This window comes from Haliotis cracherodii, unplaced genomic scaffold (assembly GCF_022045235.1).
Source record: "Haliotis cracherodii isolate W230 unplaced genomic scaffold, xgHalCrac1.p SCAF_9, whole genome shotgun sequence".
Classification (NCBI taxonomy): domain Eukaryota; kingdom Metazoa; phylum Mollusca; class Gastropoda; order Lepetellida; family Haliotidae; genus Haliotis; species Haliotis cracherodii.
The window spans coordinates 5,711,243-5,737,947 of record NW_027266343.1 but is presented as its reverse complement, the minus strand read 5'-3'; the positions used below and the strand labels follow the sequence as shown (position 1 = coordinate 5,737,947).

Here is a 26,705-nt window from a genome sequence, read left to right as displayed (position 1 = left end):
GGGTGCTCGTTTCTGGAGTAGAACCCCCAAATCGTTGACTATTTCTTGATGAAACTTACTATACAATATAGTGGTGAACCGTTTGATAATTGGGGATTTTGAAAAATGCTGAACAGCATTATGTTTTTCTTAACAGAATTAAAGGTATATTCCTATTGCAATGAACCAAAAGTGGGGTACCAGTAGCCAAACTCCTTTTCCGTACTGCACCAGGCCGGGGGTATATGTCATCTCCTGATGAATCTTGTTTTGTGAGATGATTAACTGATGTCAAACGAGATTTCGGATTAGACAAAGGTTCCCAAGCAATATATGCATGTCCGATGAGGCAGTTAAGTGGCTTATTTAAATATCTTGCTTGGTGACTCGGTTGACTGAGTGTCACCGTACCCTGAAGGCGTTCGACATTGCTCATAATATCCATCACAGGCTTCGCTGATCCAGACACGATGTGTGTGTCATAGTGCTTTAGTACTGCATTATGCAAAAAATAACAAACAAAAATATTAAATCCATGCGTCGGATTGCTTAAGTTACTTAACCGCCTCCGTGGTCTAGTGGTAGAGCGTCCGCCGAATAAGACGTTAAAAGATGGTACTTGTTGTTACCCTGTCTGGCGCTCGGCATTAAGGGGCTATAACAAGGACTGGTCCGCTCGGAGTCAGTATACTGTGTCTGAGTGGGGTATTCATGTTAAACTGCGGCATGGTATCTCAGTGAGCTAGCACTATAAATCGGCATCAGTCCGGACTAGTACAAGCAGCCACACAAACACAAACACATCTTGGACGCGACGTTAAACCCAATTTCACCTCACCTCACCTTAAGTTACTTACCAAAGTTGCATTCTACCACATGTAATTCATTGCCAGAACGGCTGACAGCATCAAGAGATGAAGGTGTCAGGAGCTGCTGTCTCATCACCAGCCTGCAGTCGGTGCCCCTGTCATGTTCCAGACCCACACAAATTTTGCTACTGGACTTCAGCCGTGAGCAAATTTCCCTACAGAGCGAACTATCCAAGCCTGGCAGATGCAGAAAATCCTCTCCAGGAATAGTCACGTCTTTGTAAATCCGAAAAACACAGTCAACTGCCAAAAGGTAGACACGACAGATAAGAAGTGAATAAAGGGATTATGTACTAGTCACATGGATTTGCAGTGTAAAACCGCGTCATGAAATCAAATTGAATATTCTCGAAGTGAAATCTATGAAGACATTGACCTTCATTCAGATTAGCTCTGACAGCTGGTGTCATCGACATCCATGCAAGTGATTCCTTAGTATAGGTTCTTGAATTTCTAGTGTTCATTATGTTGGTTTATGTTCATTATTATTATATTTTCCATTGCGACAGATATACGAATCTGAATGGCCATGGGGACATAACATTTCTCATTCACTACATAATCTTTCAGATGTCTTTGATGAGGTGAGTGTGTGAGTCTTGCATTGACTCGGTGCGATCAATATGTAGTATTTGGCACAGACTCATATGAATGTGATATTTTGTATTTTAGTTAAAATCAAAGAAAATATTATCACTGCAATAGATCGTCGATAAAATGTGTCTTGATTCAGGCTTACGTCGTTGTTACAAGCGGTATTGCATCGCTTAGTGACCGTTTACGTGTACGTTGTTTTGAACCCCAGTCATCAATACTCAACATGTATCAGGGCGGCCTGTATAATCAGTTGTGGAACAGAGAACAGTGTTTAATGTACCCACGCCGTTGGAATATCATTACACTCAATCAGACACCAAATCTGATCATGCGATACATGTACTGACAAGCAAATGTCTCTAGGGACCTAATATTAATCGGAAATACAACGGGGGGTGAAGGGAGACCATTACCTTCACTCAGAAGAAGAACTTACTGTCATTTATATCATAAATATCATATTATTCTGATCGACACTCATGGTGTCATTCAGAACCGCCCATGCACACTGGACTGTAAATTTGTGTCTCCTTCTCATGGTTTGTCAACTCACATTTGTCAGTAAAACATACTGGTTGTGCCAGTCCATTGCAGTTCTTGGTTGTAGAGTTGAGCGTCGCACCTGTTGTGATGACGTTGCAGCTTGTCGTCTCTGACGTTCCAAGTTCCACCCAGATATCATCATGGCTACAAAGTGTGATATCATTACCACATTTACTGTTCACAATAGCGTTAACAGTTCGATATCATGCATACAAGTGTGTCCAGTTAGTAAATTCTCATATGCATGCCATGTGTTTATTCAACCATAAATTCAAACTTACTTTTTATATCCAGGCTTAGTACTTATTTTATTTTGTATTGTGATTGGGAAGTCCAAATTTACCTTTTGGTTTTAAACACCTTTCCTAATAGTATTTTGGGGACATATCAGGCATAGTTTAATAAGAGATTCTTCCCTGCACACACAGGAACCTCGTACTAAATGGAGTGAGTGAGTGAGTTGGGCTTAACGCCGCTTTTAACAATATTCCAGTTATATCGCGGCGTGTCAGCTTAATGTGGGAGGAAAGCCCGAAGTGATGCAGGTCTAAGACGTTTACCACTTCGATGAAACCCACGAGCACGGGTATGGTGCTGACAAACCTAGAAACATAATCGGGGCGAACCGGGATTCGTACCCACAATCATAGGTTTCTGGCGTGCCCAAGGGACGCAACTCTGCACAGCGAATCGCGGCGCCTTAGACGACTAGGCCACCCGTGCCCCCTACTAAATGGATGTTAGTACTAAAGTATGATTAGCGTTAAAATGGAAGTGTCACCCATACGAATATATGCGGAAGATTTGAAATTTTCCTGGTGAAAAGTAGAATAGAAAATAAGCGAACAAAACGTTATTGACATTAATGAAAACAACATGCGAACAAGACAAAATATTCAGGAGTAGGTAACTTTTACAAATCTAGGACTTGTAACACACAAACATGTAACATCCGAACACAACTAATCTGCAACTCGTACGTTTACAGAGGGGAAATTCGGCAACAAGGCATAGGACAGAATGTATCAGCTTGCTTACTCTCCTGAGCTTAGCCCTATTTGAAATCTCTAGACTGAGTTTGGCACTGTGTTTACAGAAGCCTCCCTGTGTCATATGATCTTAAAAAACTGCATAGATCTTTTGAACGGGAGTGGAACGCTAGCCGTATTAACCTGATGATGAGTAAGATCTCAGGTTATGCCGATGTGGTCTGAAACGGGGCTGGCTGCACAGCCTGTTACAGAGTAATATCTCCTATCACAAGCTACCTATTGACTGCATGGCTTTTTTCTTTGCGTTGTAATTAGCATTAGAACACTGTACATTTTGTTTCAACTTTAAATGAGACAAAACGTTTCAAGACGTCACAAAACTGGCAGTAACATAAAGAAAAGGTAGACAAATAATTCATAGTAAAACAAACAAAACCCTGATCAAAATTTCTAAAATAAAAATAATACATATAAAATAGAAATAAAATATAAGAAATGAGAGCATTCAAGAAAACAATATATCAACTAAATTAAATATTGACGTAAAAACTAGACATTTTAACACGGCTCGTATCTTGTATTCATTTTTTCATAAAAATCAATTTCTTTTGCCTACAAAATGGTCATTAATATTCAAATTCAGAGACAAAAATCAATTTTAACAATATTTTAGGTAACAGTTCCAGGACTTGGTGTCCATCTGAGGAAATATTGATTTTTGTATTAACTTTTCAGCAATTTATCAAAACTATGCAATAAAATAAATTAAAATAAATAAATAAGCTAAAAATAAGTATGTCAATTTAAATAAAATATGGTAACGGATACCAGTGATGACACATACAAAAAATGAATATGTGTAATATCCTTTTTATGTGGTCATTTAGTATTCCACTGAACATTTTAGATGGCTGTTGCTAAACAAATGTGTTCAAAATTTCCATTCGTACAATATATAGATACAAGTTGCAAATAAACGGCACGTGCTGAAGTGTTAACTTAATGGGTAAATCATCAAGCAATGGCATGCTTACATTGGTAACTCTGTTTGTTGCTTCAGAACCTGCACAAAAGAGTTATATCTGGCATTATCGGTAAGATCCAATGGTTCTTCTCCAACAAGGAAGCAAAATGTATCCGCGTCCTGTTTATTAAACTCCACGTCGTAGAAAGAGTAACGGTAACCAACATTTTCATGTGAAACGGTGTCTTCTGGAAAACAAAAAGATAAGTGGTTTCTTAATTCAATTCACTTGCATCGATAGTCAGATGGCAAATTTGATTTGTACAATAGCCTTCCCGTAATTATGAAGATGACTTGCATAGCTTTCACGATATAACTTGATTACATCGTCGTCAATTAACGACAAGATTAGAACGTGCAGTACGTGGTAAAAACGTCAGTTCACTAGGGTTGGATTCGCCACAGTTGTACATCATGAGAAGACATTGCTATATGTACCCCTCCGTGATCATGCTGGAATAATTACATTTTTGATACGACACTGACCGTCTGCGCGGAGTTATGGATGGAGCGCCAGTCCGGTGACCGAGCCATACCAAACGACGTTGTAAAATGGTACTTGTTGCTTTTCCTCGTGCTGGGGGCATGGGTGGCCCAGTCGTGTCAGGCGCCGCGATTCGCTTGCAGAGTTGCGTCCCTTGGGCACGCCAGGAACCTGTGATTGTTGGCTCGAATCCCGATTATGTTTCTAGGTTTGTCAGCACCATACCCGTGCTCGTGGGTTTCACCGAAGTGGCTAACGTCTGAGACCTGCATCACTTCGAGCTTTCCTCCCACATTAAGCTGGCACGCCGCGATATAACTGGAATAGTGTTAAAGGCGGCGTTAAACCCAACTCACTCACTCACACTCACTTTTCCTCGTATAATGTGTCGGAGTATGCTCTTCTTGTTAAGCTGCAACACGTTGAAATGTGAGGGCTAGAACTATAAAACCAGTAACAGCAGCCACCAACTCACGTTTATGCGCGCATTTGGACTGCAAAAATCTTGAACGCGACGCTAGACCCAATTTCTATGTACCTCATATGGGAATTTATCGACGACAGAGTATTAATTTACCAAAGAAGCAGGTTTTCTTCTTAGCTTGATCTGTAGTTTCTGCTAAGGTGAGTGTGCCAGAATATAGACTACACATTCTGGTCCCGTCATCATAAATATACAGCGAGCATTCGAAGCCCTCCCAGGCCTGCGTCCGACACTCCTGCTGACATTCCATCTCGGTGCCACCTGTCGTGGTTTTGGACGGGGTCTCCACAGGTGCCATGGTCGTCTCATTGAAACTACATTCCGCTGATAAAAGACAAGAAGGTGACTCCTAATGAACAAAGCTGGATTATTTCTCAAAAAAGGTTTGCGCTAATGCGCTTTTCTTCAATGTTTATTCTTATTAGTCAAGATGGGTTGGTTTGTTGTTTAACGCCGCACTCAGCAATATTCCATCTATATGACGGCGGTCTGTAGATAATCAAGTCTGGACCAGACAATCCAGTGATTAATATCATTAGCATCGATCCACGCAATTGGGATCGATGACATGCGTCAACGAAGTCAGCGAGCCTGACCACCCGATCCCGGAAGTTGCCTTTTACGACAAGCATAGTTACCTTTTACGGCCAGCATGGGTTGCTGAAGACCTATTCTACCCCGGAATCTTCACGGATCCAATGTGTATTCGTGAGGTTTAAGGTCATTGGTCTATAGAACATCACATGCATAACTTGGTGTTATGATATTACCAGGCATCGCATCAAGCAGAATTGTGTATTCGTTTTCTGTATGGATTTGTCGTCAATGTGAGAACGAGGCACATAGTCCATGTTCCTGGTCAATATTGCGATTTCGTTCAAATTCATTCATAACATTATGTCAGGGGCATGTGAACTTTGTCTTAAGATGATATGAAACAATTTGATTAAGGGGAGATTCAGGTTTGAGAACTGACTTTCCGTGTCCATTATCTACAAATAAGTTTTGCTGATGTGATTTTGAGCATTCACGAAGCCTTCTCAGGGAGGGACGCAACTCTGTACAGTGAAAGACCGCCTCCGTGGTCTAGTGGTAGAACATCCGCCCGGAGAACCGAAGGTACGGGGTTCGATCCCCGGCCGCGTCATACCAAAAGACGTTAAAATATGGTACTTGTTGTTACCCTGTCTGGCGCTCGGCATTAAGCGGCTAAAACATGGACTGGTCGGCTCGGAGTCAGTATACTGTGTCTGAGTGGGGTATTCATGTTAAACTGCGGCATGGCATCTCAGTGGGCTAGCACTATAAATCGGCATCAGTCCGGACTAGTACAAGCAGCCACACACACACACACACACACACACATACACACACGTGCATGCACGTCGCTGTATAAGTGCAATAATCTCGGACGCGACCTTAAACCCAATTTCACCTCAAATCACCTGTACAGTGAATATCGGCGCCTTGGGCAACGGGGACACCTGTGTCTCACAAAATGTAATGGAAATATCATGGATGTATAACCTTACACGTAAACCAGGATGCACAATGTAAGTAGTCTGGTTACATATTGTAGTTATATCCCTTCTAACAACACAGAAACATTTACACAGAATATTCAGATATTACACGGGGCACGGGTGGCCCAGTCGTCTCAGGCGGCGCGATTCGCTGTGCAGAGTTGTGTCCCTTGGGCACGCCAGAAACCTATGATTGTTGGTTCGAATCAAGGTTCGCCCCGATTATGTTTCTAGGTTTGTCAGCACCATACCCGTGCTCGTTGGTTTCACCGAAGTGGCAAACGTCTGAGACCTGCATCACTTCGGGCTTTCCTCCCACATTAAGCTGACACGCCGTGATATAACTGGAATACTGTTAAAAGTGGCGTTAAACCCAACTCACTCACTCAGATATTACACAACTAGAACTCAAACCGAAACCGGAAGCACTAACATGCAAAAATACATGAAGGGAGATAATTCAGTAGTTCTTTTCTGTGCTCGCTAAAAAAATGTATTACACAATGCATGGTACATGTTTATTGGATACGCAATAGTACCTGTTGAATGTTCGCAGGCGACTTGGTACCTTCTGGAGCACACGGCAGATTTCCACCTACGGTTCTTTTTCCTCAGGAAAATGCATTGTTCAGTATCGGACTGCCTAGGTTCTTTGAAACCCCATCTGGTAACAGTAGAAATAGGTTGTTCGTCCGTCCAGTTGTAGGCTCCCAGTCCACTTGTGTTTGTGTCACGGAGGCCTATCCAGATGGAAGAGAATCTGCAACAAATAATCGTTGATATGTAACATACATTTTCAAACAGTCATAAAGATGTTCTATTTTGTATATGTGTTGTTTGACGCCAACACTGTGCAATATTTAATTATATGTAGTCATCGATTTTGTGCCGGTAAACCAGTGATTGATATCATGATTGGTTGGTTTGTTGTTTAACGCCGCACTCAGCAATATTCAAGCTATATGACGGCGGTCTGTCAATCATAGTCGCCTTTTATGGCAAGCATGGGTTGCTGAAGACCTATTCTATCCTGGATCTTCACGGGTCTGATATTATGACAAACAAAAAACGCCGCCTATGCGCCATGACCAACATGTCTTGACTCTAAGGAGGTATGACCAATTGCTGGTTGCAGTTTATGAGTGAGTGAGTTTAACGCCGCTTTTAACACTATTCCAGTTAAATCACGGCGTGTCAGCTTAATGTGGGAGGAAAGCCCGAAGTGATGCAGGTCTAAGGCTTTTACCACTTCGGTGAAACCCACGAGCACGGGTATGGTGCTGACAAACCTAGAAACATAATCGGGGCGAACCGGGATTCGAACCCACAATCATAGGTTTCTGACGTCCATATGAGTGAAGGAACGTGGAACCATTTCAGCAGCAACCACCGGGAAAAAGGATGATTTTATTTATTTACGGTTATTTTCCTTTGAATTTAACAGAAACGTAGATATTGAAGTCAACTGAAACACTAAGAACCTGTTGGTCATTTATATATTTCTACAATGACTTCACACAGCCGATCAAGAAAATATGATTAGAATTAACCGGTTATTGATTTCTTATCCTCTTAGGGAGTCATTTATGCATAATTTTACAGGACGGCCGATCACAAATGTTTTTTGTTTGGTGCGGCAAGGAATCCTGTTTAAATATCGTCATATTTATGTAAGTGTCTCGGGATTGAAACATAAGCGTGCGGCCACATCTAGTGGAATGGTAGCTTAGACTTTGAATCGGTTTTTGCTGCAAAAACAAACAGAACAACTTTAACTGCAGACAAACGAGTTCGTGCAATACTTTCAGCATACTTACAAATTGTTAACGATATATGGTTCACGTTTGTCATGAACAGTTTACTTGCTTGCCTGGAGATGTTCTGGGTGAACAGGATTAAACCTAGTCTGTCTTACACTCCCTGATACAAATATATATCAAATACAGCCCCTGCAAGTCTGTAATGTTTGGCAAGTCTAGATCACTGCAGTATAATGAAGAGAGTCACTGGGCTCCTTTATATTATATTTTTATTAAGATAACTGAACAACTGTTTTTTCTGTACGATATGTTCATTTCAGAGACTAGATGTTAGTCTAGATTAAACCCAGTAAACAACATTCTGAAGAAGTGTCAGAACTGGAATGAAAATAGAACTCAAGATGTTTCTGGCGTGGCTAAAATGATATATTTTCCGATTCCCCGTCCACTGAGCTAATCAAATCCATTAATGTACATGTGCATGTGATACAATGAATACTTCAATTTCAATGCTTTGAAATACTTACAATAGTTCCCGATCAACCCACTGCTTGTGGAAATTGTTGAAGGCAGAAAGCTTCGTTGGACTGTCCAGTTGGATCATGCGTTGCTTGGTGTATTCGCAGAAAGCCCGAGTCTGGTCCCAGGTCATTTTAAAACTGTACAAGGTGAACATGGTCGCTTGACTCGGGTTGCCGCCGAAATGTTCTTTATACATGCACAAAAGAGAAACATAAAAATATTTTAAACATAAAAATATGAATAATAGAAAGACTCGCAACTGGAATGACAAGTTTAGTACTTTTAGTATTAAGTTTCTAGTTGTTACACAGTCAGGGGTGCCGCAGTAGTTTCGAAGTTGTGCCAGAAACGTATGGTTGTGTACCCGAATCTCAGATTTGCCTAAATTATGATTCTTGATTTGAAAGCACGTTTTCTGTGTTCGTGGCTTTGACCATTACGGCACACGTCAAAGATCTGCTTCACTTTTAGCTGCCATCTGAAAGTGAGCTGACAGTGTAAACTTAAATATTGTTTAAAGTACTTTAATCCACCAACTCTCTTGTGGCTTGCATGCTCTGAAATACTCGTATACAACTGGAATCAGGACAAACAACTACATACATTGTATGATGTCTTGCTTCAATATGAGATTCATATTTTGTTCGAGTTCATTTTAAGGAATAAAGTAAGAATTCAATAACTAACGCTTTCAGGAACCTGGTACTGAAAATTGAACATATTTAGTACCACAATGTGAATTTGATTCTGAATTGTCCATGCAGGAAGCAAAGGCACTGTAAGTCCCCATGGTCCCTAGTATGGTGATCTCCCTTTAGTTACTGACGATCTCTAGCCCATTTTTATATTGTGTTGTTCACTGATACCTATGACTTTTATATATTCTCAACTAGTTTTAAAACGAATCTGTGATATTCTAGTTATTGTCCTGTCCTTCGTTGACAGCTTTTTATTAAGTCTAAATCTATGTATTATTAATGTACTTCTCGTCACGATATGACTGAAATACTGCCGATGTGACGTTAAATCTGAACTCACTCACTCACTGATTCTGAATTGTGGAATATATCTGAGCACCAGAAAACTAAAATATGCTACAACTTGGTTCATACACTGTATTTTATCCCTGCATTTAGACTTATAATCAATCTTTCCGTTCCTGACAATTCAGTGGTCGAGCTTGTATAGAATAAAATGATTATAGCTTTACGCCCGTTTTAGGCACCTGATATTGATATCTGAAGATTGAGATCAGTATATTAACATTCAACTCACGTTGCAGCAATTAGTTAAGCTAACAGTGCTTTGGCAGGGCAGTGTATATACATTGTGCTGAACATTTTATAGTGTATGTACATAGAAGCATCACCTATTAGACATGCGCAACGGTGTTTGTCTGAATAAAAGGGAAAGGGCAGCCTATGGCAAGAACGCTTTTGGGCCCATCGGATCTGCACAATGTCGTATTGTTAAGTACGTTAAATACTTTTTTTATGAAAAGAACTTATTTTATTGGTTCTCATGAGTTATTTTCTGAATGTTTGAACATGATTTTTTAGGGGAAGACAGTTCAAACATATGGCAGAAAAAACATCTTGGGTCAGAGACTGACAAGCTTTTATGTTGACGTTCGGTCCTTTTCACTCATTTACCCATTTCTGTGTATTTACAAATGTATAATTATTAAGAAAGAAACAAGATAGTTGTCACCCATTTGAAAAAATCGGACATGTTTCACATGATACATTTTACAAGTGTTTTAGTCAGGAGCAAACCTATCTCTTCGACTTTTCTATGCCATTACATTTACACACATAGACATCTTACAAAACGTTTTGTTTCTTCTGGAAGTATTTTTATATACCATTTCTCTGCTCATTTAAATAAAAAATTCGGTACGTGAATATTCCAAACGTTTAGATCGATATGCAGCATCCTCCCCGATTTCCAAAGTTGTCTGTGATTCAACACAAAGGCAAATAACTCGACTTTAAAATATGTCCGCGTTCTTCATGCTACTGCGCATGCGTTCAGTCCTCTATTAAACCTTGAAAAGTGATCTCCATGCGCATGACCTTAATAGCCGCGGGATGTGTGATGTTCATCTTGCCGTCGAACAGATGTCCTTAATATTTGATTATATGATATATAAGCAGCGTTACACTGACGTAGATAAAGTCCCTGTGGTAAACATAGGATATATAAGTGAATGTCGTATTTCTTAGATGCCTTAGGAAGGAATCCCAGACGGATGGAAAACGACTTAGAAATATATAATGCCCCTACAGCACCATCATATATATATTAATAATCATGTCAGTCAGTTAAAACTGGGTTCTTTTGCGAGTGAAACTGTCGGTTTTAATACATGGGAGGATTAACAATTCATAGTTGTGGTGTTGTGGCCTTTGGTGTATATAAACAATGCACATGTTCTCAACCGTACACGACGTGAAGCCAGTGGAATCTGGATTAATAGGGTTCGTACTAATGGCGCTTGGCTGGTTCCCCAAACAGGTTATATTTACTCGTTGGTATCCTGTCTGTGTTTGGGTTTTTCCCAATAAACCTTAATGAACATTAATTTATAATGTTTAGTGCATGCTGCTTGGCTAGTTCACGCCAATAATGCCATTAGTTTTATGTTTCGTCAAGAGGCACTGAAAAGAAAGTGTATCGACATATCAATATAGAAACTAGCTAAGATGAGCTCACTAAAGAATTGATGTGACGTCTTCACACAAACAGATTGACTGAACTGATAGTCCATCTTGTGATCAACAAACTCCCAATGATTTTTTACATTCTGTTACACAATTAATTCACTTACAGTATATCCTTTATTTGTCCTAGCACGTGGGGCTCTTGTCTAATTAACATGCACCAATGGAGTCCACAATATTTCAGCAATATTTCAGCTTTATGACGGCGGTCTGTAAATTATCGAGTCTGGACAAGACATTCCAGTGATTGACATCATGAGCATCGATCCACGCAAATGGGATACGATTACATACATCAACCAAGTCAGCGATCCTGACCACCCGATCCCGTTTGTCGCCTCCTACGACAAGCATAGGCGCCTGTTACAGCAAGGATGGGTTCCTGAAGACCTAATCTACCCCGGATCTTGACGGGTCTAAAATGCTTACAGAAAAGATCATACATATCTTGTACAAATAAGGTTTTGAACCCATCTTCCTCATTTGCTATTCTGAAATGTCAGGTTAAGAACAATCCCCAATAGTACCAGTTATTTTATTACAGTTTTATATTTAGCTATATATGGAAAAAGTCAAGGTGCCTCTCTTAAATCACTATACTTTTCTAAACCTATAATTTCTTTTCACCCCCTGTGTCTTACATCCAATTCTTGAGTATCAGGCTCACACTTCCCCCTATTCTATATCCGATTCTGCGTCCCCGGTGTCCCTGAGATGTACTTTATATTGTTATTTAAAATATTATTTTATTGTAATCACAAAGAAAAGAGTAAAAATACCTTCATAACACCTCTTAATTGAAAGAGTTGTCCCAGCCTCCGCAGATGTGGGAACAGTATTAGGGGAAACATCATCTCCTATCAGTAGTTCGCACGCGCCGTTACCGTCCCTCTCAACACCAATGCATTCCTCACCACGGACACTGTGATCCAGACAACGACGTTGACAGGTCCCCATCTCATGTTTTCCGACATCAGTTTTCATGATGTTGACATTAGACCTGTATTTTGTGTCCGAGAAAACTTCAAAAGAACACAGGCCTGAAGGGAAAAAGAAGATGTGATATATGTCCACCTGACTGACCTGACAAGTTGTTTTTTCTGTTGTCACAAAAGTGCGTGCGCGCGCGTGTGTGTGTGTGTGTGTGTGTGTGTGTGTGTGTGTGTGTTTCATTTGTGCATCTGAGAGTCTGGGCATATTAGCATTTTTGTGCATTAGCTAAATTTCCTGCTATTGTATGTGCAAACACGACAGCAGCAACGATCAAAATATTTATTTGAGAATTTCATAAACTGATGGTAGGTACGTCAAGCTCATGGTGCAAATACGCCTAACAACTGAAAGAAAACTTAAACAACACCGCTCTTTGAATATCGGACCTACAGTTGGTCACTCGCACTAGTTCATGTTCCTTGATCTATCAGATAAATTTATATCCTGTCTGTACCATTTTGGAAAAGGGAATCAGAGTGCTCGCCAAAATCGATCATTTTAACTGTACGTACCTATACTGAAGAAGTTAAACTCGCCAGATGTAAACGTACAGCGAAAGATTTTATATCCACTATTGATATCATTATATAAGATACGAGGGGTGTTCATTAAAGATTTCCCCTGACCCACTTCCGATGGACCTAGTGGAATGAAACTTGGCATAGGTATTAGTCTTTCTCCACATAGGAACCACCAAGAGTTACACACTTCTCCCATCGTTTTATGCAACTATGCAGACCTCGCTTGTAAAGCCCCCATTTTGCGTCTCAAACCAGGACTTGACTTCCGAAATCAGTGATCATCTGTGAAACGTTTTCTCTTCAAAAATGACTTCATGGTTGGAAAGAGGTGCAAGGTCAGGAGAGTAAGGAGGATGTGGAAGGATTTCATAGCCACAGGACCGCGCTTCTGTGTGGGCAACATGAGAGTTGTTTACTCGAGCATTGTCTTGCAGGAGACGGACACCCTTGGTCGGCATGCCACGCCTCTTAAGCTTGATAGCGTCCCGCAGTTTCCGCAGCAGTGAAGCATAATAAGCTCCTGTAATTGCGGTACCCTTTGCCAAGAAATCCATCATCACTACTCCGTGCTGGTCCCAAAACACCGTGAGCATGACCTTGCCTGCAGAGGGTTGGACACGTGCCTTCTTTGTGGGTGGTGACTCCACATGCTTCCATTGCATCGACTGAACTTCTCAGGATCATAGTGATGGACCCATGTTTCATCCTGTGTGATAAGTCTGTCAAAATTTTGCCTGTTTTTTTTGGTACATGTCCAAAAGATCCTTTGAGCAATTGATTCGTTCCTGCTTTTGGAAAGGTGTGAGCAACCTGGGAATCCATCGTGCAGACACCTTATGCATGTTCAAATTGTCATGGATGATTTTTTCCACAGACCCTACACTGATCTTGACATCTTGGGCTAACTGGCGAACAGTTATACGTCGGTCTGCCAAAATGGAGGTCTCCACTTGATGGATAGTGTCCTCATCAATGGCTGAATGGGGGCGACCAGGAATGGCAGATGTTTCCACATATGTCAGACCACACTTGAACTGGCGATGCCAGTGTTTAACAACGTTATATGATGGGGCATCTTCCCCATAAGTTATTTTCATTTCATCGAAAGTTTCTTTTGGTGTGCGACCTTTCAAATATAAAAACCTAATCAGTGCTCGGTATTCTACTGGCTCCATTGTCACACCCTACTCGATCATAACACCTGTAAAAGTGGTAAGATTAATAGTTCGGTGCTGCAAATTCAAACATAACCCATAGATACATGTATCATTACACATGTGAAATTTGATAACCCTAAGTGGTTTAGGGGAAATCTTTAATGAACACCCCTCGTAGCTACGCGATAAATCGCAAATGAAGAACGACGTCATGTTTGGAGATTCAACTTGCGCTCGCAACTTCGATTCCCGAAATGGGTACAATGTGTGAAGCCCATTTCTGGTGTCCCCCGCCGTGATATTGCTGGAATATTGCTAAAGGCGACGTAAAACCATACTCACTCACTCACCCATAAGGAAAATAGGAGACATCCGTTGTGAATATTACATATATCCCTGAGGAACACAATTCAGTCAACTATCAGCAACAAAGAATGTTATATTGTCTTATTTATTGTACTTTGGCCTTTGGTAACGAACGAAATGTTCTCCTGATAAATATTAATTACGGGTACCAGGAAATGTTTGGTTTTAACTGTATAATATTTCTGTCGCCCTCACAACGCCAGCAAATACAAGAGATAACTGTCTGCAAGAGAAGAATCTGCTATATTGTTATAACACTGAGCATGTTTAAAACAATGTATTTACCCTGGATATGTAAAATGGGCAAGTATTATTCACGAAATGTTTTGTTTGTTTGTTGGTTTATTGGTTTGTTGTTTAACGCCGCAACTTGATGACCTCGGATATTGGACGACGTTGTTTTTGACAAAGACGTGTTCATAGAGTTGTTCTCCATATATGTAGCTGACAACGCAGATGAACGCAATGACCGAACGATCGCTCCCAAAATTGGCAGAGATATGACAGTCGGTATGAGAAGAAAATGTGCATATAATCGACGTGAAATTTGTGAGAATACCAAACTTATTCCCCTGTACATAAAATGGAGTTGTCCGACATTGCCGAGATAGTAGTGTATTAAGGGAGTCATCATTATTTAAAGGGGCGGTCGGGTAGCCTCGTGGTTAAAGCGTTCGCTCTTCACGCCGAAGACCCGGGTTCGATTCCCGACATGGGTACAATGTGTGAAGCCCATTTCTAGTGTCTCCCGCCGTGATATTGCTGGAATATTGCTAAAAGCGGCGAAAAAACATACTCACTCATTCATTATTTAAATGCGGGCAATGTCTTAAAAGCTTGTACAATGTACTGACATCCTTAAAAGACTGTAAAAATCTTGATATCTCATATACACGTAAGATCCTGTTTGGTGTATTCTCCCTGCAGTGTTTTCTATTTACGATAAACAACTCCCATTCGTCGATATTTTTTGCAAGTCGGGGCCGTCCAGATTAAGGAGGTTTTTGTGGACGCATTAAGAAGAGGATGTGTACTCACCCAGGTCTCTTTCACAGATAACTTGATATGTTTTATCGAAGCAGTCTTTCTCTATCAGGTCGAATCCATTCCCATCTTGTGAGAAAACGAAACATTGTTTTTCCGACTGGTTCACTTTCATAGTAAGATTAGAATAGTCGTCTTTATATTCAGTACGATCATGCCACAAAAACGACGAGGAGTCCTTCTTTAGACTAACCCAGAAGCTGTTAGTTCTGAAAACGAAGTTTGAAGTTAGTTTCGGTTTTATACAACACATCTAAAATTATGCAATAGTGTTTGTTTGTTGTTTAACGCCGCACTCAGCAGTATTCCAGCTATATGACGGCAGTCTGTAAATAATCGAGTCTGGACCAGACAATCCAGTGATTGATATCATGAGCATCGATCCACGCAATTGGGATACGATGACATGCATCAACCAAGTCAGCGAGCCTGACCATATGCAATATAGTCTTCGTCGTGAGATAAGGATCTTAGCAATATTCCAGCTGTATAATGATTGCTACCTGTAAATAATCCAGTCTGGACTAGACAAACCAGTGATTGATAGAACGAGCACCGCCCCACGATGTCGTAACGATGGTAATCAGCACAAATCAAACTTATGTATCATCCTAAGTGAGTATTTCCCTTAAAGATAAAACCCCGTATTTCACAGGCACGTATTTCAACTGTTGCTGTTGGTATATATAGCTTATTCAGTTTGATTGAGGGACGGATTTTTTAAAAAGTCAATAATGCTTCACTTAAATGCAATACATATATGCATAATACTGTTGAAAATGCACACCATGTCCTTTAAGTTTGTCTATTTCATAAGGAAAATGTAAAGCGTTCCTTCGTCACGCCGAAGACCCGGGTTCGATTCCCGACATGGGTACAATGTGTGAAGCCCATTTCTGGTGTGCCCCACCGTCATATTGCTGGAATATTGCTAAAAGCGGCGTAAAACCATATTCACTCACTCATTCACTCATGAGGAAAATAGGAGACATCCGTTGTGAATATTACATATATCCCTGGGGAACACAATTCAGTCAACTATTAGCAACAAAGAATGTTATGTTGTCTTATTTATTGTACTTTGGCCTTTGGTAACGAATGAAATGTTCTCCTGATAAATATTAATTACGGGTACCAGGAAATGTTTGGTTTTAACTGTATAATATTTCTGTCGCTCTCACAACGCCAGCAAATACAAGAGATAACTGTCTGCAAGAGAAGAATCTGCTACATTGTAATAATATTGAGCAAATTTAAAACAATGTATTTACCCTGGATATGTAAAATGGGCAAGTCTTATTCACGAAATGGTTGGTTTATTGGTTTGTTGTTAAACGCCGCACTCAGCAATATTCCAGCTATATGACGACGGTCTGTAAATAATCGAGTCTGGACCAGAAAATCCAGTGATTGGCATCATGAGCATCGATCCACGCAATTGGGATATGATTACATGCATGAAGCAAGTCAGCGAGCCTGACCACCCGATCCCGTTAGTCGCCACTTACGACAAGCATAGTCGCCTTTTACGATTTGAATAAAGCAGTCGCGGAACCCAAATATTACAACGGAAATTTACTAATCAATGAGAATAAGGGAACACATTTTGACGAACTTACAATAACTGTTTCGAGAGCCAAGGTTTACTGATTTCCAGGAATCGGTTCAATTTCTCTTCAGACTGAAAGCTGAGAAGATGGTCTCCCTTTTCCTCACAGAAGACACGAGCTTCACTTTGCTTTTTGTCCAATGTATACACGGTATAGCGGGTACCATGACGTGTCCCTGCCGTAGCCGTCATTAGTGTGCCTGCTGACGTACAGAGGTATTAATAATAACATAAAAACGACAAAACCCTTTCGATATTCACAAAATAAACCTTTGAATCGACTGTACAATTTCCACTATGTGAGCATGTATTTATGAATGACTATCACATAGTGATGTACCAGGTGTCGATAGGTTGAGCATATCCTGCCCAACCGGTGGCTACATCACAATCACATGCAAAGGTAAGTCAATAGTTCGCGTCAAAAACATGGTACAAATCACTATGGGGACTTGCATCGGACATCATACGATTTTCTGAGAGCTCGAGTATTGTAATCTTGATAAGGAAAACGTTTAAGAAAGCGTCGTATGACGGTCTTTGAGATGTTCGAGTGTGAGTGAGTTGGGTTTAACGCCGCTTTTAACATTATTCCAGTTATATCACGACGTGTCAGCTTAATGTGGGAGGAAAGCCCGAAGTGATGCAGGTCTTAGACGTTTACCACTTCGGTGAAACCCACGAGCACGGGTATGGTGCTGACAAACCTAGAAACATAATCGGGGCGAACCGGGATTCGAACAAACAATCATAGGTTTCTGGCGTGCCCAAGGGACGCAACTCTGCTCAGCGAATTGCGGCGCCTTAGACGACTGGGCCACCCGTGCCCCCGTTTAAGAAAGAGTCGTATGACGCTCTTTGAGATGTACGAAGTAAACCATGTTCGATTGTACCTAACTTGGGAAAAATAGACACCAACGGCTGGGGCCGAGGAAATATCGCTAAACAAAAAGAGGTTGACCATTGGAAAGTTGAAGTCATCATTCTTGCCAGACAGTCCTGTGGAGAGTCACTATGAGGCTTTATGCACAGCTCTTAATATGAAACAGACGAAGCAGTTTGACCAGTCTACTTTATTTCTAGTTCAGGTGGGTAAATCAGTGGAGTAGAATTGGCTGTTTGATGGTTATTGAACGAGCAGAAATCCCGATTCATATGCATAAAAAAACAGATCAGCAAGAAGGGGAACACAGTTAGTTCCCACGGGGATAACTACTTCTTGCTTATATGTCTTTCCCAATTGTTTTGCATAGATATTATTAAAATCAGAATCACTAATGTCTGCAAACCTGCCTGTTGTCTGCTTTGATGGAACTTTGGCGTGGAGTAGGGGTAGACAATTGTCTTAAAGAATTGTACTGCGAATTGCATTGCATCGATATCTCCAAGAAGACTCTTTTTCACACAATCAATAACGCAGCCATGGAACCAAACAATGTTGGATTTATTATTGATTGGTTGTTTGTTTGTTGTTAACGCCGCACTCAGCAATATTCCAGGTACATGACGGCAGACGGAATCTATGAGACTCAGAGAAAGAATAAAAATACTGGGACATAAAACTATATCTCCTGAGGATGCATGTGTTTTAGTTCGGTTCAGTGTATCGATCGGTTACACTAAATAAAGACTACTACATTCTGGTACCTGCCGTAGCATTAGAAAAACTGTTTACTACCACACAAAGGGTTTTGATCTGAAAATAATATTATTTGTCTACAGGAATATAACCAGATATATCAATACACATGTTTGTCTAGATCTTGTCCAACTTTATAGACAATAGTGGTAGGTTTAATTTGTACATTGACTATAAATATATATAAAGCTTATATATGGACACGACCGTAGTAGTCTTTGTAACATTAGTGGTCTTCTTACAAGATAATTTGTATTGTTTCTTGACCTTAAAGTTTTGATGTCTACACAAATGTAATAATGTAACAGGAAGTGGTATTTGCATCTACGATGTAAGCTAAGTGATATAGTGGTCTCTCAGAAAGAGTTATGTATTGTCGTGCTGTCAGTTGATATTCCTAAAGCAACTGATGGTATTGGAAACAGTTTAATTGTCCAAATACATGTATGTCATTGAAATATTTATGTTGTCTATCCCAAATGTTGTATTTCCTGACATGTGAAAACACGCACACGTGACACCTTTTCACAAAAAATGGTGATATTTAATAATTGCACCAACTACAGACCTGTTCATGCTTAGCAAAGACACTCGAGAAGTATGTCTATAGATTCCTCAGATGTAATGATAGTACAATCACAGTCGGGCTTCATACATGGATATTGCAAGCATAGTACACTCGCAGTGATTACAGTCTTCGAAACTCCACATACCTCCAAATAATTAGATGTGAGACTGAACAGAATGCACAATTAGTTATACCTAATTCTACAAAAATTATTGAATCCATCTGAAAACATTTAATCTGCAGACTCACATTCAAATTTTCAATGCATTTTTTCTCCAAATTCTGTCCACTTATCCGCTGACTTTGATATCGTGACCAAATCGGACACAAATTCGACATATTCATAACTGATAACTCAAGTTGTCTCTGTGGTCACTACTATGACGTCCGCGATATCACGTCTTTCTTTGTTACAATCATGATCACATCAGAAGCAATTTATGATATATCATACCAAAGATATCATTTTAATAGAGTTCTTTACGTGAAGGTCAATCTTCTGAAATAAATAAATAAATAAAAAGATTTATCTGTCCGTACTTTCATTACACATTATGGTAGATTTAAAGCCTATTGGAACACCTCTCCTTAACAAGGAAATTTCACAAGTAATAAGAATAAATTGTACATAAAATAATAGGTTTAAACTGTATCTAATGTTGCAAATACCACGATGCACAAACATACAGTACACAAATCACACATTACATTACCAAATCAGCGCCTCCATGCATATATACATATACATATACATATACGTGTACACATGCGCTTGTAGACATATACCTCTATTTTGTCATAACAATATTATTTACAACTGTTTAAAAGACGGACCTTAAGCCAACAGCAACCAAAGCTGGGCCACCTATTTAGGGATCATGGAGACTTACGGTGACAGCTTCCTGCACGATACTCCATTAGGATTTACGTCATCACTTTTGCTACTGGTGGTTGTGCACAATACTAACCAAACTTAAACACTACTCAGCAATGAGTTGTCTTAAAACTCTGGTTCATGACAGTTTTATTGATGTATGATAGGAACTAAATGTCACACGGGAAGGCAAATACTTTGCGGTACTTTAACCTCTTAAACAGAGCCTTCAATAATCTTTGTTGATAACACAGATCTTTCAAATTTACTATTTGATAATGTGAATGCCATCCAATTGCAAAGTCCACACAGTCAAGCAAAATATGCTTGACGGTGATCTTTTCATCACAGGGAAGGTTCTGTCCAAGAGGTCAAAGTACCGTAAAAATATTGCCAAACTACCTCAGCATGTCTTGACTCTAAGGAGGTATGACCAATTGCTGGTTGCAGTTTATGAGTGAATGAGTTGGGTTTAACGCCGCTTTTAACACTATTCCAGTTATATCACGGCGTGTCAGCTTAATGTGGGAGGAAATCTCGAAGTGATGCAGGTCTCAGACGTTTACCACTTCGGTGAAACCCGGGAGCACGGGTATGGTGCTGACAAACCTAGACACATAATCGGGGCGAACCGGGATTTCTGGCGTGCCCAAGGGACGCAACTCTGCACAGCGAATTGCGGCGCCTTAGACGACTGGGCCACCCGTGCCTCCTTTCAGTCTATGATGTTTATTGATTCCTATCTCTGTGTCTCACTCTTTTTGCATAAGATCCCGTGTATAACTATTGATGGTTGTTTTGAAATCACTGTACGGGATAAAGAATGGAGAGTGGAACGGTTTGTCAAGATTGGTTGGTTGGTTGGTCGATCCACACAATTCAAGGACTTTTCCCTCATTGTTTGTATTAGTACTCCCCGATAGGAGATTATGACCGTTTAAATCGCCCATGATAATGCAGGGCTTCTGGGGTTGATCATACAAAGTCTGAAGGTCTGATTGACGGACAGTTGAGGGAAGTGAAAGATACAGTGAACATTATTTAAAAAGAACTATGACCAGAGTTGCATTGACAGCAGCAGTTGGACGATTAGCGTTAAGTCGAACAGGGCTATGGATTATGCCCAGCCTCACCTGGACAGCGAACCTCCTGTAGCGTTATCACTAGGAGGGGAAAATGAATGGCTGCAGCAATTTGAAGGTTCATGAATATGAACAACACATTTTAAGTAACCCTCCTTGTTCCTGTTGAATTAAGAAGTCGATTGTTTTATGATATTAAAGCGTTTCTGGGATATGAAATCGGTTCTCAGTGGTAATACTAACGGAACTTGCACTGTTAATCCAAATATCCTGAAATGTTATTTATTTCGGAATCCTAAATATTTGCATAATTACGACTAACTAATGCAAAGGATAAAGGGAAAGTATGTGTATTGATTGACCCGTGAAGATCCGGGGTAGAATATGTCTTCAGCAACCGTTATTTGCTGTAAAAGGCGACTACGCTTGTCGTAAAATGCGACTAACGGGATCGTGTGGTCAGGCTCGTTTGATGCATGTCATCGTATCCCAATTGCGTGGTTCGATGCTCATGATGTCAATCACTAGATTGTCGGGTCCAGACGCGATTATTTACAGACCACCGTCACACATACTGTTAAACAACATACAAAACAACAACAAAAAGATTGAAAATATGCTTGCTCATTATGTACTGGTACCTAAACAGTGTCCAATTATGTTTCTATGTATGAAATGAAATTAGACGCATTTCCAAGTATTTGTAATTGAGAGATATTGACTAAAGCCATTACAGCTTGTTTACCGATCTATATTCTTCTTGAATATACATATGTGCAAACCATTAGTGTAATCAACAAACAAATGAATTAACAATATTGCTAAAAAAAATCTGAGTAATCTCGTTCCGCGTATGCAGTTAAAACAAATATGCTGTGAGACTTCCAGCTACTATCCACGTTTGGAGTCACCAGATCATGTTAAGCATTCTGGCAGGTTGGCTGGTTACATAAAGGTGCTTATAAATAAAAAATAACATAAATAAGTGCTTCTGAAAACATGAAAAGCCCGTGAGACCTGTTAAGCCAATCCCTTTCAGGTTGAGTTAAATAAAATATGTTTAACTATGTCTCAACCTCTAAACAACATGCATTGACATTCATCTAATTCAACCTTCTTGGGAGACACTCCGTGTATTCCATGCACCAGCGCTATCGGTGTACCGACTGATCTGTTAAATCGATAGCTACGGCGTGAGAGGAATAGAATGAAAGAGAGAGATTGTGATGACATATGTTACATATTGCATTCTAGGTCTTGTAATACTGTCACAATTGATTATCCATGTGAATTGAATCTTTGTCAAATGCACGTTTCTAGAAGCAACCGTGGGAAGCTCATTTCTGGTGTCCCCCGCCGTGATCTTGCTGGAATATTGCTAAAAGCGGCGTAAAACCATACTCACTCACTCACTCACTCACTCACTCACTCACTCACTCTAGAAGGAACCATAACAAGATGATTACCCAATATGTATTGTATTAATAACATTTCAGGCGGTATCAAGGTAACATTCAGTAAAACTGGCACGGGTAATGTGGCCCGGAAATTCTTCAATTTAAGTAGCGTTTGTTTGCTAGGTTCCTTTGAACATAATGAAAATACCTTGAACGCCATTGATCATAAGACCTACAAGTAATAATGAAGACACAGAACCTTAGATCAAAGAACAAAAGGTTACTTAGTAATGACAAATCACACACAAAATACACACAAAACACACACAAAAGATAGGACTACTGATGTCACAATATCTAAGTTCAAAGAACAACAAAGAAGTAAGGATAGTATTTATGGATGAACAACTTCTTTTTTACAATTAAGATCGACGTTTCGGTGTAGGTTCAAGCACATGCTTGATAATGGTGTTAGAAATCCTATCCTTACTTAGTACTCCAACTTCTAAATGCCTATCAAAGAAGTAAGAACAAAGAAGTTGGATTATTGATGAAGCAGCATCTTAGACAAAGGCCTATCGGTATAACAAGGTGTAAGTGAGTGAGTTATATCACGGCGTGTCAGCTTGATGTGGGAGGAAAGCCCGAAGTGAGGCAGGTCTCAGACGTTTACCACGGGTATGGTGCTGATAAACCTAGCAACATAATCGGGGCGAACCGGGATTCGAACCCGCAATCGTAGGCTTCTGGCTCACCCAAGGGACGCAACTCTGCACAGCGAATTGCGGCGCCTTAGATGACTGGGCCACCCGTGCCCCCACAAGGAGTAAGAGTAATGATACAACTAAAGCGTAACTGAGTCGATATGGTTTACCCGAAGCTACAAAGCAATCTTCAAGAAATGGCACAAAGGGGATCACCACAAATGGGCTCCAAACATTGTACCATATGGTGAATCGGGCCTTAACCACTGGGCTAATCTATAACCAATGCATCAAGTGAATGAACATATTCAAGCTTTGCTATGTACATACATCCAAGTACTTTAGAGACAAATGTAATTAATACAGTGGCAAGTCTAAATACAGTATTACAGTTATTGTTACATGTTTTGAGTAGGCAACGGAGGCATGTAAATTATCGTTCCTGGACTAGACAAACCAATGACTGATATTATGAGCATCATCCACGTTGTCGGTTTGCGATGCCACGCAATCAACGAAGTCACTACTCGAGCCATGTGTGACACAATGTAATGGAACGTGTCTGTTTCTTGTGTATAGGTTGTTTTGGTTGTACTAATTAACTTATATCACGGCGTGTCAGCCTAATGTGGGAGAAAAGACCGAAGTGATGCAGGTCTTAGACGTTTACCACTTCGGTGAAACCCACGATCACGGGTATAGTGTTGACCAACCTAGAAACATAATCGGGGCGAACCAGTGATAAACATCTAAGACCTGCATCTCTACGGGTTTTCCTCTGACATAAAGCTGACACGCGGGGGCATAACTGAAGTACTGTTCTCACTCACTCACTCACTCACTCACTCACTCGCGTTAATGGTTTATTTATATTTGCAATATTCAAGGATGACGACAAATAGAATAGAGAACGCATTATCTGTTCACCTACACATAAATAAAAAAAATCTTTCTAATATAACCCTCGCAAAACAAACATGACTTACAGAGTAAAGTTTTCTGTGTACATATCGATAACGTAATGCAAAATAATATTGTCGCAAAGGTTGTTATCCAGCAAAAACAATTACTTACCAATTATCCATAGAATTGTGTACAACGTGGCCATGGCGTTCTCAGTCTGAATAAGTAAACAAGACATTCAGACTCGATGTCTAGACACCTTCTCACAAAGACGACATTTGAGATTACGAGACAGAATTGATCCCTTGTACCCAGCCGAAATTAGGAATAGCACAGTCATACTTTTGGTCCAGACTAATACCCAGTTTACATGCACCTGTTTACATATGTGTGTGTATCATTACACACATGTGCAAATATACACACGTGTGTATACTTGTCATGTGAACGCGTTTACTCATGTGTGTATATTTACAACAGGAGCACATTTACATCATGTCTGGAGCAGGTGCAAAAGTAAAATTGCAAATGTGTTTTATTGCACTGTATGTAAATATTGTCATGTGAACGCATAGTAAAATATACACATGTGTTTTATTGCACTGTAAGTAAATATTGTCATGTGAACGCATTGTAAAATATACACGTGTTTTATTGCACTGTATGTAAATATTGTCATGTGAACGCGTAGTAAAATATACAAATGTGTTTTATTGCACTGTATGTAAATATTGTCATGTGAACGCATAGTAAAATATACACATGTGTTTTATTGCACTGTTTGTAAATATTGTCATGTGAACGCATAGTAAAATATACACATGTGTTTTATTGCAGTGTATGTAAATATTGTCATGTGAACGCATAGTAAAATATACAAATGTGTTTTATTGCAGTGTATGTAAATATTGTCATGTGAACGCATAGTAAAATATACAAATGTGTTTTATTGCAGTGTATGTAAATATTGTCATGTGAACGCATAGTAAAATATACAAATGTGTTTTATTGCAGTGTATGTAAATATTGTCATGTGAACGCATAGTAAAATATACACATGTGTTTTATTGCAGTGTATGTAAATATTGTCATGTGAACGCGTAGTAAAATATACAAATGTGTTTTATTGCACTGTATGTAAATATTGTGATGTGAACGCATAGTAAAATATACAAATGTGTTTTATTGCACTGTATGTAAATATTGTCATATGAACGCATTGTGAAATATACAAATGTGTTTTATTGCAGTGTATGTAAATATTGTGATGTGAACGCATAGTAAAATATACAAATGTGTTTTATTGCACTGTATATAAATATTGTCAAATGAACGCATAGTAAAATATACAAATGTGTTTTATTGCACTGTATGTAAATATTGTCATGTGGACGCATAGTAAAATATACAAATGTGTTTTATTGCACTGTATGTAAATATTGTGATGTGGACGCATAGTAAAATATACACATGTGCATTTACTTGTGAATAGGGACAGAGTTGCAGATTAATTGTTACGCACTTGTTACATTACACCGGAAATGGTCTGGACATCTGTGTCATCATTTCTATTTATAGATGTCTGCAGACCATACCACTTGGTATTTTAAGTTGGTTGGTTGGTGTATACAGATACTACCAACAGAATACTGACTTTGCCAATCTGAACAAAATAGAAAACTGCAAGGACAATTGGTTTATCTTGAAAGATTTTGTTTGTTGGTTGTTTTACGCCGCACTCAGCAATATTCAAGCTATATGACGACAGTCCGTAAATAATCGAGTCTGGACCAGACAATCCAGTGAATGATATCATGAACATCGATCCACGCAATTGGGATCGATGACATGCATCAAACAAGTCGGCGAGCCTGTCCACCCGATCCCGTTAGTCGCCTTTTACGGCAAGTATGGGTTGCTGAAGACCTATTCTCTTTATGTACATGTATGCTGATTACAACATGTTAGAGAACATCATTGTTATGGGGAATGATTTTTGTCGTGAAGACCGCATGAAGATATTTCATAAAATATAAAAAAATAGATAGTATTTTATTTAGTGGGCTCAGTTCCATGAAGGTAGAGCTGATCAATAAACAAAACTTGTTCCTGAAAGGAGAATATTCTTACAGCTATGTCTGTCAATACATAGTGTATGTATCTGGTTCCTGTACAGTTACAGAACTGTTGTCATCGTTGTTTTGTAAACCACGTTTCTTCAGAACGAGTCATAAAACAGCCATCCACAAATGAATTTCTTTGATATCTATATATCCACAAGGGTTATACTATCCTAAGCATGAATATATTATGAAGGAATGCGGTTAACCTGATATGATCAGACACTT

The 26,705-nt window shown here is 39.7% G+C and overlaps 1 protein-coding gene across 1 annotated transcript in view; it reads right to left on the bottom strand.

Moving 5' to 3' along the window:
• LOC139452146 (uncharacterized) overlaps positions 1-24,562 on the bottom strand; it is a 32,058-nt gene extending 7,496 nt beyond the window's left edge. Inside the window, exons 1-10 of the mRNA XM_071233487.1 lie at positions 24,529-24,562; positions 17,201-17,393; positions 15,576-15,790; positions 12,280-12,540; positions 8,783-8,963; positions 7,035-7,255; positions 5,066-5,296; positions 4,015-4,192; positions 1,999-2,132; positions 837-1,091 (exon numbers count right to left, since the gene is read on the bottom strand). Coding sequence (XP_071089588.1) covers positions 837-1,091; positions 1,999-2,132; positions 4,015-4,192; positions 5,066-5,296; positions 7,035-7,255; positions 8,783-8,963; positions 12,280-12,540; positions 15,576-15,790; positions 17,201-17,393; positions 24,529-24,562 — 1,903 coding nt within the window. The remainder of the gene's footprint in view (positions 1-836; positions 1,092-1,998; positions 2,133-4,014; positions 4,193-5,065; positions 5,297-7,034; positions 7,256-8,782; positions 8,964-12,279; positions 12,541-15,575; positions 15,791-17,200; positions 17,394-24,528) is intronic.
• Positions 24,563-26,705: the final 2,143 nt, after the last annotated feature.